Genomic DNA, 12,015 nt, shown 5'->3' with positions numbered 1-12,015 from the left:
CCGCTCAACCCAGCATCAGGGCAGCCGCCAATGAAAAACAGCCGACGACTATCAAGTCTGGTAGCAATGTTCGAGCCGCGCTCATGGGCGTTCGCGCCTCGCCGGGGTAGTTGCACGATACCGTCGACCCGTTCTGGCCACGCTGTGCGTAGCTGAAGCCGAAGCTCACCAAATCCGGCTGTGGGCATTTGAAGCCGAGCTTGGCCGGGCAGCTCTGGACGACTTCGTAGCACAGATCATCGCATGGAAGAACCTCCTTGTAGGGGCCCGGTTGTATTTGATCGTCAATAAACTTATTGCGAGACACCAGCGAGTACGGCTTCGCCTCCAGCCTAGCCTTCACGTCATCCGGCAGTTGTGTGCCGTTGGGAAAGGCCTGTCTGGCATTGCGTTCGAGGGCCAGCTCGTTGCTGCTGCCAAAATCCTCGCACCGCGGCATGCTCACCGTGCAGAGCCACCTCTTGTAGGCCACCTTGCAGTCATCGCAGTTCCTTGACAGCGAGTACTGAGCCGTCTTGGGCGCCTCGCACGGTATCTGCATCATGGCCTTTTCAAAGTTTGCATACATGGCTTTGGCGTAGTCGTCGTATGTCTTCGCTAGCGCCGTGTTGTTAAACTTTTGCTCGTTGCCCGGCACCGCATACTGGATCTCGTTACAGAACTCGAGGTCCGTCACGATTTTGCAGTTTGTTCCTGTCAAGAGTCAGCTGCTTACTTTGCACATGAAGCGTAGGACTGCGCGCCGCCTTTGCTGTCACCTACCGGACACAGTCTGGAATTCGGTTGCCTGAAAGACGGTGCTTCCAGTTGCAGGATTCCCCTCTTCTTGTCTCTTTCCAAGGCCCGTCATGTTCGACTTTTTGACAAGTATTCCGACGTAGGATGAACTTGCGTTGAGGTCGACAAAGTGAAACTGCTGCTTTGGAAAGCTGCCCGGCCCCCTGAGCGTCATTCCGGTCGCGACAGGGCCGTTCTGTACGCTGTTTTTCATACGGCCCACCTTGATCTGGGCCATGTTCTGCAATCCACAAACAGAGTGCGTCAGGCCATAAATGGCCGGTGCCTCCTTGTTGCTGACGTAGAGGTCGTACGGCAGCCCCTCACCCATGACGCGTCGAATGTCTTCCTTGTTTTCCGTTAGGTTCCTGGTGACGAGCAGGGCAGAGGTTGAGTCGCTGTCCATCCACAAGAGCTGGGCACCTTGTCTGTTTTCGAACCGATGCATGTAATCGTCGAGCGAGACAGCCAACTCAAAGTTGTACACTCCCTGGAAGCTCGACGAGACGTTGGGCGCCGTGATGCCGATAAAGACGTCGCCGGTCGCGTTTGAGCCGAACATGACGGCGCCCTCCCTGAAGATCTTACCCCCGTTTTCGCTTGGGTTCTGCGTAGGCGTCTGGCATGCGGTTTGGCTGGAGTTTGAGACGGAGAGTATCAGCTGCGGGGCGCTCGATCCGTTGCCGTCCGACCCATTGTTGGCGGGCTGCAAGCAGGTGTTTGCGGATATATGGACGAGTTTGGGGGACGCGTCGGAAGGTTGGGATGGGCTATTGGCCTCGTTGCCGAAAATGGCGCTTCTCTCGAGCACGTAACAGGCGGTTGAGCCGGGCTGGAGGTTGAGCGCCGTGACCTTATTATTCTCGAGGGGCGCCACACCGGGAGGCGCACGTCTAAAGACGTCATGGCCAAACAGGTCAAACTCGGACTTGTACGACGCCTCGGTGAGCAAGTTGCTGAATTCATGAGCGGCAGCTTGCGAGCCGAAAGAGTCGAAGGGCGACTCCGCAGCCAGTGCGACACTCGGAGGGAGGAGCAGCGAGGACGGAACCAGAAGCAGCAGCGACGCCGCAAGCCGATACTGCGGGGGGTTCGGCAGCATGCTGAGGGCGGATTCGGTCCCGAGTGTTTCCCAATCGCCTGGCTTCGCGGGGAGCGCCGGCGCAGCCGCTGGCTCGGGCGGGATGGCGAAGTCGACGAGCGGTCTATCCGTGATGATGTTCTGTCAGTGTGAGACGTGCCACCATGATTGGAGACGACGGGCAGCAGGCGTGATGGAGGAGAGATGAGCTGCTCGTACGGAACGCAAGAGTTTCCTCCGCAGTCTGGATCGAGGAGACGCCGGGTTGATGTTTCAGAGTTGCAGCAGACTGATAATCTTGCTCCGACGAGGGTACGGATACGTATCCGCTGTGGTGAGACGTGGCGCAGTAGCTGCAAGGCACTGTATTCGAGTACACCGCCACTTGTCCCTAGCCTCATCTACGTACGGATATAGTGTAATTAGAGCACTCCTCGCATCTGCACGCCCAAAGAGACGTCTTTTTCTTCGTGCCCATGCTTTGATCATTATTATAGTGCAAATATAGCTACGCAATGGTGTGATTGGCTCAGCTGTGCTTGGCTGGCTAGGAATGAGCTGGCTCTTGGACCCGACGTATCTCCAAGACACAAATCTTGTGTGTCACGCAGCAGAGCAACTCACGTGCCCACGTGTCCCGAGAATCTCGACAAAATCGCAAACGCTGCCCTGGTCACACAGCCACGCTCGCAAGTTGAGATGCGTGCATAACGTCGAGGTCAATCATTCAGTCTGACATACCCCGTGGCAGCTAAGGTAATGTACAACACAAGTCCCAAAGCCACCATTCTGTCTCCGGTAACCCCATTACTCGGAAGGGATTGGAAGCCGCATCGCGCCGTTCGAGCCCCGAATAACAGATTGCCCAACCAAAACCTCTTCATCGTCACACACATCAGTCATCTTTCCCAGAATCTCTTCCACAAGTCACGCCGATATAGCCCTTGTTGCGTGCGCCACGAGTTTCACCCTGTTTGTGAACCCGCACGTGGACGCCAAAGAGCGATTCGTGGCCTTGGTGCCATCATCAGCACCACCATCGCACAATTGCGCGACGTAATTGCGACTGCGATGCTCAAGGGGCACGGCGAGAGCAGTGCCGAGGCCGGCCTACTCGGCCTTGTCGGCGCCGCTGGTCTTGGAGCGCAGACCCGACGAGGTGGAGCCAGTCTGGAAGTATCGGCCGAGCGTGGGGACCATGAAGGAGTTGAAGATGATGTCGGCGCCACTGAGGCCTAGTTAGCACGCGCCAAGCCTGCATTGCAGCCCGACCTTTGGAGACGTACCGGAACATGGGCAGCGACAACCACAGGAGGAAGATGAACTTGAAGACAAAGTAAAAGGGGAACCAGTAGACGATGTTGAAGAAGCTCTCGAGGACAGTGAAGAAGGAAAAGACAACCCAGTACTGCTGCGGTGTCAGCTTGCGCTCATCGTGGCGGGGAGTTGGGCGGGACGCACAGTCAACCACTGCGTGTCATCGTCCTTGTTGGTGGTGAAGAGCGCATTGAGCGAGTAGTAGCCGGGGAGAACGAAGCCAGCGAAATTGGTCAAGAGCTGGCCACCGAGATTGAAGATGATGAGGAAGAAGTAGAGGGCGCCGAGGCCGATGACGGCATATGCCTTGGGGACGCCGACCGACTTCTCGAGGTTGTTGAGCGTCGGATACTTGGACAGCTAGAGGAAATGTCAATGGCATGGACACTAGTCGTCATCGGACAGGCAAACCTCTTTGTCCAAGGAGCTGAGGTAGTTCTGGGCCTTTTCCTGGGCGGACGACATGTTGAAGGGCGTGCGGAAGCTCGGATGTGGGTAGCAATGTTGAGCCTCTGGCTTGACGCGGGGAAGGGGCGCGGGGGAGCTTGCAAGTAAGATGCGGATGATGGGGCAGAGGGCGAAGATGGGTCAAATGCCAGTGGTGCGAGGCGGTCGAGTCGCAAAGCTGGCGAGGACGGGGAGATGTGGGATGGACAAAGAGGTCGCAAGAGACTGACGTGGTATGTTCCAGGATCGATCGGGCTGAGATCTGGTCGAGCTGAGACACGGCGGAAAAGGAAGAGGCGGGGCAGATAGGGGGCCTGCTACGGCTCATGGTTCCCCTGCTGGCCAGTAGCAGGCCGCAGTACCTTGGCTTTTAGCGGATGGGGCCAGCCGGGTATTCCGCGGGCAGATGGCCGAGGGTTCCGGCAAGCGGGTAAGGCATGGTGTGATGGGGCTTGGAACCTTGGATACGGAGTACTTTGCTCCGGGCAGTGCACCACAATTCAGCCAGCGTCACGGCAAGGGTGTTTCTCAAGCGTGGTACAACATCTCAGCCGTCCATCATCATGCTGGACCGGAGTGCCTTGCTTTACTGACCTAGGGACCAGCTTGCCTGTCGCCATCAATGGCCTCGGCTGCTTGGTCAGGCTGCCCGCCAATGGCTTGTGGTGATTTCTGCTTCTTGCTGCAGCTTTGAGTGCGGTGCTGCTCAGCCACCAGAAGCTGCTGCAGGAACAGTCCCAAAGTCCGGGACGCCCCGTCTTTAACCATCAGCCGTCTAGGGTCATAGACACGCCCATACCGGTACTCCATAGGCAGATGAAAGTTGCAGAGTGTTTCTCGAGGCAGTTGGGCGCATCGCCATCAAGCAAATGATTGATCCCGACTCCGCCTTCCAGCCATGGTCCATCGTCACAACAAGGAGAGCGGGCAGCTGTGTGCGGAACGTAGAGGCGTCTCATGCTGGGTGGATGGTAAACGATCATCAGCCGCCTGTGGTGCAGCATTCCGCGAGCATGCCGTCCTAATTAATGCCTAATAACCTCAGATATGCTGTTGTCGGCTGCTGGTCAGCCTTGTTTGTGTCTGCATGTACCTCTACGATGCATCGTGGCCCATTCGGGGCAGCTGGTGCCGTGGGACCAAGGTAGTGGTACCTGATGCTGCACATGAGCGGAAATCATAGTCAAATCACCTTACCTAACCTTACCTAACCCAAACAAGCTGCTTCTGCTGTTGTTTTGGTTTATTTCTGCTTCGTCACAGCTAGGCCCAGTGCGGTACGTACCCAGTCAGCTGGCCTCTCTGCTGTATCTCCCCTCTTGTTGCTTTTCTCCTCCCACCTCCACTCGTCCGTTGGCCTCGCAACAGGAAAACACAACGACAACAACAAGTCCAGCCAGCTCTGCACAGCAAGCAAGCGCGCGCTTGATGAGAGCCGTTGCGCCGGACCTGCACCGCCGACCTTGAGCTTGCTTCCGTCCCGTGTCTCTCTTATTTTCCCTCTACTCATCCCCACCCGTGACGTCCTTAGTCCGGCCAATGTTTGTTGTTCGGTAGCCCGCCAGTTCGTCAACAACATGGACCAAGGTACGTCTTTTGCGCAAAACCTCCCGCACCACCGTCGCATCAAATGCTTGGACTGCACATGCGTCCTGCTTGCGACTGTCGTCTAACCTCGCCTTTCTTTTTCTCTCCTCGGCTCGCCAGATATCCCAGCTGCAAGAGGTACTGCCGCCACTGCAGCCGCCGCAGCCGCCGCAGCCAAGTCGAGGCAGCGGCCGCAGTCCCGCGCTTCCACGACCTCCGTCCACAGCGCCACCATGGACCACGCTGGCTTCGCCGACATGTACGCCGGGCAATGGATCACCTCGGACCATGCCCACGCAAAGCCTCCCCACATGACCCCCGAGGACATCATCCTGCATGCCACCTCGCACATGCAGTCCGCCAACCCCGACTTTCCCATGGACGGCCCAATGGCTGCGGCTTCCATGGCCCATGCCCATATGCCATACCAGCAGCAGCAGCAGCAGCAGCAGCATCCCATGGCTAGGCATCCGCTCCCCACCGAACAATACGCCGGCAACGCGAGCTTCGCCGAGAGCGACAGCCAGATGTTGGATCGTGACGATAACGAGGATGGCGACTCCATGGTCGGCCACCTCGGCGCCCCTCGCCCTGCCGCCTCGAGATCAAGCGCAAACAACGAGCTGGAGATGCGACAGCTCTTCAGCGCCAACCGCCATCGCAACCTCCAGGACGTGGCGGGTGAGCTCCACGGCAACGAGCGAGGCCCAAACTCGGAACGCACCCGCCAGGTCTTTGCCATGCTCTGGTACGTGCCGTGTTGCTGCCGAAGCCTCAGTGGCCGTACGTGCTGACTCTGCCTCTGCCAGGATCAATTCGGTTTGCACCAAGGGAAAGGGCTCCGTGCCTCGAGGCCGAGTGTACGCCAACTACGCGTCCCGATGTGCAACAGAGCGCATCACGGTCCTGAATCCCGCCAGCTTCGGGAAGCTGGTACGCGTGCTTTTCCCCGGACTCAAAACCCGCCGCCTGGGTGTTCGTGGAGAGTCCAAATACCATTACGTCAACTTTGCCCTCGCCGAGGACATGCCTGATCTGAGAGAGGCTCAACCACAAATACCACGCCCCCTTCCTGAGGCCAAGGGGCCCTCTCAAAGCTTCAAGTGCGTATAGTCACCCGTCTCGCAACTCTGACGGGCCTCTATGCTAACGGCAGTCTAGCAGCGCACCGTCGCAATCCAACGGGGTCACGAATCACGGGCCACGGCCCTCCCCTCCGGACGTGGGCCAGGTCCAAGAGAAGAGCGACGACGAGCCCAGGGTGACTGGCCTCTCCCACAGCGTGTACAATCATCCCGACCTAGCGAGCATCGAGAATGTGCACTCCACCTCTACCAAGACACACCGGCTCTTGGCTTTTCCGTCGCCAAGCGAATCCATCGTCCAGCAGTCGGACCAGTTGGCGCTCCCTCCCATCGAGGCATATCTCCCCCACGGGACAGATCCCGACGCCGCCAAGTCCTTGTCGGCCCTCTACCGATCACACTGCACGTCGCTCGTCGAATGTATGAGGTATTGCCGGGAAAAGACATTCTTCCATCTCTACACTTCCTTTCAGGGCACCCTCACCATGCCGGTGCAGAAGCTGTTTGGGAACGCGGCCCTGGCGCCGTGGATCGAGGGTTGCGACTATGCTTTGTATCAGCGGATGATGAGCATCATTGCCAGCCTGACGCTGCAGGTGGTACCCAAGCAGGTGCTCGACACGCTTCGCAACATTTCGGAGAGGCTGGTGCCACATATCCGCGAATCATTTCAGGGCCAGCCGCAGCATGTCATTTCGGCCAAGGAAGCCCCGGCGGCCATATTTGCCGGGCTGCTGGATCGGGCGCTCCGCGTCAACCTCACAGCGCATGCGGCAGCCAACATGCTTTCGAACCCGGCGAACAGGGACCAGATGTACGTGGACTGGATCACCATGATCCGAGCCCGCAAGGTGGCGGAATGTGTGCCGACGCGCGGGATGGACGACGTGGTCAAGGTCTTGGTCATGGAGATGCGCGACCTCCTGGACCCCGTCAACGTGCCGTGGGAGGTGGAGTGCCTGACCATCTACGGAGACGTGGCATCGCGAAACGGTCGACAGGGAGACGAGCACGACGGGGGCGACGGGTCGGGCAAGAACGTGCTGGACCGGTGGGTGGGTTTCCTGCAGAGTCTGCCCGACAAGTTCCCGTACGCGTCCCACACGGACATTATGTGGTGCGTGGAGCGCATCGGGACGGCAGTGATGCGGGATCTCACGCTGGCCCAAGGCAAGAGCTTCGGCTCGTGGTGGGTGACGAAGACGTGGATGGACGAGATGGTGCGATTCCTGGCCGAGCAGGGCGGCTTCGCGCGGCAAAGGGCGCGACAACCAAGCCCGAGCGCCGGGCCCAAGCCCGAGGAGGCCGGCAGGGAGGCCAGCCGGCACGACTCGCGATGCAGCAGCGGCAATAGCAGCAGCAGCAGCAGCGAGGACGTGAACCTATCCGGCATGTCTCAGACCCAGCCAGGGCGCGCCCCGTTCCCGCCGCCCGGTAGCACGCAGGCTCCGATGGGCATGGGCGGGGGCGACCCCCACGACGACAGCGGGATCGGGATCCGGACGCCAGAGGACGAATTCCCCATGGACAAGTTTGCCTTTACGGGGGCGGACAGCATGGGCATGGTTGGCGGGGCCGAGCTGGCCAGGGCATGAGCCGGGCGTTTTGACTGAAGATTTCTTATCCGGCGGTGAAAATGGCAACGGCGCACGGCTGGGGGTTGACAACGGCCGGTTGCATGCGGGATCGAGGGCGTTTGGGGGTTCGACCAGGGTGGCTTTAATACCCAATGCTGTACACACGCAACGACGCGCGCACGCACACAGACGGCGGAGCGAAGCGGACTAATCACGGGACGACCGGGACGAAGACATGATGGCTTTGATTGGAAGCAGAGGAGAGAGGGGTTGGATCAGAGAGAGGTGTGAAGCTTGGCTGCGCTTCCTTGGCAAGCAAGTAATGGGCGGACGGGATCTTGGTGGAGAGGGGTGAGAGAGGATGGCATGAGAAGACCTTGTATTCTGACGGCATGTACTGGTTGGCTCTTGGTGCTGCTGGTTGATCTGCATCGCAGGCCGGCTATTTCGTCGAGGATGGACAGGAGAGGCGAGGCGCTGCTTTTATGAGCCTGTCGGTGCTGGCGGCCAAGATGCTGCAGCGGATAGGCGCAAGAGGGGCGATTGAATTAACGTTGACATGAAGGCACGTGCAGTGTGTCCATGCAAGAGGCATGCTTCTGGTGTGATGTTTGTGTCGGTGCAAGAGTGCAGGTTGCAGGTCGTCGTTGAAGCAGCAGCTGGGGATGGAGGTGATGTGCTCAGGTAAGCGTTGCGCGAAGGATACGTACCCGAGTGTGACGTCAGCACATGTACACAAACACAGCGATTTTTGCAAAATGCGCCAAGGCAAGGAGCACGTCCAACTCTGTTGCCGATGCGCACGCACGCCAGGTGGACCTTATAGAAGACTTGAGTAAATTGAAGAAGAAACCAAAGCACTGGTTGTGTTGTCCAATTCTCGTGCAAGGCGCCGTACAAGACAGACCCAATGTGCATTTCTGTGCCGCCTCGGTCCATGGTCCAGGGTAGGTAGGCATCGTATGCTGCCGCTGTAGCAATACTAGGTAGGCACCTAATCACCAATTCAGGCGCCTGATAATAGGCCCACTAACCCTTTCTTTGCCTCCTTTTCTACCTAGACGCATTCCTCTGTTTTCTATCCCGTCGAGTAGCTTTCCTTCTTTTTACGGAATTGTACGCTATTCCTTTCCATGCTCAAGTGCACAGAGCAGACTAGAGGTTAAGCAAAAGAGGAAGGAAAAAGTGGCCTCGTCGGTCCGTTCTCATCGGACCCTCCGAGCTGCGCAAAGTCCCACTCGCCTCGCGGCTGCTGCTACTGGACAGGTCGAGAGAAGGACTTTTCTCACCCAGCCGCTCGCTGACGACCGGAACTCTCACGCAACCGCCTCTGTTGGGCATCGACCCTGGGCAACATCACTGGAGAAATCGTCGAGTCTTCTCGGTCATTCCCCCGGCGGTTCAGTCTTCCCAGTCAGTAGGCATACTCAGTCATCCATCCACAGCAGTCATCCACGCGGCCGACATCGGGGGAGGGCGGCAAGTCGCTTGCGCCGCGGCACGAGAGCCATCGTTGGCTCGGCAAGCAATGGGGAGCTCGACGTTCGACAACTCGTCCAGCCTGGGCTGGGTGGTCCAGAAGTTTGGCGGCACGAGCGTCGGCAAGTTTCCAGACAAGGTATGATGACTGACTCATTCTGCCGCACAACCCGCGCGTGCTGATTCTTCATCCATCCGACCTTAGATTGCCCAAGATATTGTAAAGTAAGCTGTTCCAACTCTAAACGCCGGACCCATCGTTGGCTGACGCGTCCGTCACCCAGAGCGAGCCTGTCGCGGCATCGCGTCGTCGTCGTCTGCTCAGCCAGGAGCACGGGGAAAAAGGCAGAGGGCACCACTAGCCGGTCAGTCAAACTCACCCAAAGTCAACCGCGGTGCTTCATCTCACGCCTCATCCGCGCAGATTGCTGGGCGTCTTCAACAAGCTCAAAAATGTCGGCCCCGCCTACGCCGCCAGCTTCGACGAGGACCCCGAGGCCCTCATTGAGCAGGCCAGGGGCCTCATCACCGACGTCTGCGCCGACCACGTCCTCGCCGCAGAGCACTATGTCCGCGATCCCGCCCTCAAGGAGCTGTTGTCGCGCAACATCGAGGCCGAGTGCCAGGAGCTCATCGAGTACATCTTTGCCGCCAAGCGCTTCAACCTCGAAATCAACTCCCGCTCCAAGGACCGCGTCATCAGCTTTGGCGAGAAGCTCGCCTGCCTCTTCATGACGACCCTTCTACAGGATGCGGTACGTGTTTCCTGATATTACCCTTCTTGCGCGTTGTGTCCCCCCCACGAGGCGTGACTGAAACCCTCGTCTGCCGGCTCAGGGTGTTGACGCCGAATACGTCGACCTGTGCGACGCCCTGCACTGCGACGCCGCCGCCCAGCTCGACGCCGGCTTCTACAAGGCGGCCGCTGCGGCGTTTACGCGCAAGATCTCGGCCTGCGAGAGCCGCGTCCCCGTGGTGACGGGGTTCTTCGGCAACCTCCCCGGCAGCCTCATCGACGGCGACATTGGCCGCGGTTACACCGACCTGTGCGCCGCCCTGTGCGCCGTCGGCCTCGGCGCCGAGGAGCTCCAGATCTGGAAGGAGGTCGACGGCATCTTTACGGCAGATCCGTCCAAGGTCCCCACGGCGAGGCTGCTACCGTCTATCACGCCCTCGGAGGCGGCCGAGCTGACCTTTTACGGCTCCGAGGTCATCCACCACCTCACCATGGACCAGGTCATCCGCGCCCAGCCCCCGATCCCCATCCGCATCAAGAACGTAAAGAACCCGCGCGGCAACGGCACCATTGTTATCCCTGACCCTGGCCTGTCGGCGGGCCACCAGCTCCACCGCTCGCGCCCGTCGACGGAACCGCAGCCCCTCAAGACGCCCAAGCGCCCGACGGCCGTCACCATTAAGGACCATATCAGCGTTATCAACGTGCACTCCAACAAGCGGTCCATCTCGCACGGCTTCTTTGCCCGCATCTTCTCCATCCTCGACAAGCACTCCATCTCGGTCGACCTCATCTCCACCAGCGAGGTCCACGTCTCCATGGCCATCCACTCGGGCAGCACCCAGATGGACGCCTTTGCAAAGGCCAAGCACAGCCTGGCCGAGTGCGGCGACGTTAGCGTCCTCACCCACATGGCCATCCTGAGCCTCGTCGGCTCCGACATGAAGAACATGATTGGCGTGGCCGGCCGCATGTTTTCGACGCTCGGCGAGCACAACATTAACCTCGAGATGATTTCCCAAGGTAAGCAGAGGCTTGGAGGCACGCACTGGGTGGTGTTTGTGGGGAGCTAACGTGGGCTTGTGCAGGGGCGAGCGAGATTAATATTTCGTGCGTGATAGACGCGCGGGACGCGACGAGGGCCATGAACGTGCTGCACACGCACCTCTTTACGTTTTTGGAATGAGCGTCTTTTTTTTCTGCTATGGAGTTGTCTGGGATGGGCAAAGGGAGAGAGGGACATGCTGGCTGTGCATGGACCATGTGTTGTCCGTGGATGAGGAGAAGCGCCGTATTCAATGGGTCACGCGTGAATGCTTTGCCTATAGACTTTGACTTTGCCAATTTTGTAGGGGCTTCCAATCAACACCCCTTCATATATAGATAACCATCCTGATGCTTGGGATCCGACTCTTGAATTGCCAACGGCTCAATACATATACTTGTACACGCCGAGGACGTCAGCCCGGTATGCCAAAGTCCATGCCCTCGCCGTCTCCACAGGATATACAAGTTGGTGGTATGCTACGATGCCGTATCGGGACTTCTTCTCCAATCAGTCGTCACACGGGGATTAGGCTCGAAAGCGTCATGAAACGCAAGGCCAGTTCATACCTTTGTCGTTAAATGCACTCGCTGTCGCTTTTGCAGTCAACATTGCTGCCAGCTGCGAGCACCAGGAGGGTTATCCACGGTGCATGCCTGACTACCTACAGAGACAAAGTCATCCACCCGACTGCCCTGTGGATAGAGCGCCATAGTATCTGCTGCGTATAGCGGAATGATGTCGCCGGCAACGATGCTATTCGTGCCATACGATAGTAGACTTTATTTTGGTTCTAACTGTTTAAGTAGGTCGACTGAGCCCGTTGAGGCAAGCCGGTACTCTTTCTAATATAATTCAAGTCTATCGATGTGACTTATTAGAGC

General features: G+C 58.5%; 4 protein-coding genes across 4 annotated transcripts; 2 read left to right on the top strand and 2 right to left on the bottom strand.

Moving 5' to 3' along the window:
* Positions 1-4: 4 nt before the first annotated feature.
* Positions 5-1,879, bottom strand: HRG_02938 (stretch-activated ca2+-permeable channel component domain-containing protein; the record flags this gene model as incomplete). The annotated part of the gene is made up of 3 exons (XM_044861409.1): positions 5-292; positions 344-693; positions 763-1,879. The coding sequence occupies 3 exons, from the start codon at positions 1,877-1,879 to the stop codon at positions 5-7; spliced, it is 1,755 nt and encodes a 584-aa protein (XP_044722435.1).
* Positions 1,880-2,968: 1,089 nt separating this feature from the next.
* Positions 2,969-3,640, bottom strand: HRG_02937 (TB2/DP1, HVA22 family domain-containing protein; the record flags this gene model as incomplete). The annotated part of the gene is made up of 4 exons (XM_044861408.1): positions 2,969-3,086; positions 3,145-3,266; positions 3,320-3,535; positions 3,587-3,640. 4 exons carry the CDS (start codon positions 3,638-3,640, stop codon positions 2,969-2,971), a joined length of 510 nt encoding a protein of 169 aa, XP_044722434.1.
* Positions 3,641-5,442: 1,802 nt separating this feature from the next.
* On the top strand, positions 5,443-7,889 carry HRG_02936 (RFX DNA-binding domain-containing protein; the record flags this gene model as incomplete). Its single annotated transcript, XM_044861407.1, has 3 exons — positions 5,443-5,957; positions 6,019-6,312; positions 6,371-7,889. The coding sequence occupies 3 exons, from the start codon at positions 5,443-5,445 to the stop codon at positions 7,887-7,889; spliced, it is 2,328 nt and encodes a 775-aa protein (XP_044722433.1).
* Positions 7,890-9,399: 1,510 nt separating this feature from the next.
* On the top strand, positions 9,400-11,272 carry HRG_02935 (amino acid kinase family domain-containing protein; the record flags this gene model as incomplete). The annotated part of the gene is made up of 6 exons (XM_044861406.1): positions 9,400-9,489; positions 9,556-9,575; positions 9,635-9,715; positions 9,775-10,105; positions 10,188-11,109; positions 11,175-11,272. 6 exons carry the CDS (start codon positions 9,400-9,402, stop codon positions 11,270-11,272), a joined length of 1,542 nt encoding a protein of 513 aa, XP_044722432.1.
* Positions 11,273-12,015: the final 743 nt, after the last annotated feature.

The sequence above is a fragment of the Hirsutella rhossiliensis genome (genome assembly GCF_020360975.1).
Source record: "Hirsutella rhossiliensis strain HR02 chromosome Unknown scaffold00003, whole genome shotgun sequence".
Classification (NCBI taxonomy): Eukaryota; Fungi; Ascomycota; class Sordariomycetes; order Hypocreales; family Ophiocordycipitaceae; genus Hirsutella; species Hirsutella rhossiliensis.
This window is presented reverse-complemented; position numbering and strand designations above follow the sequence as displayed.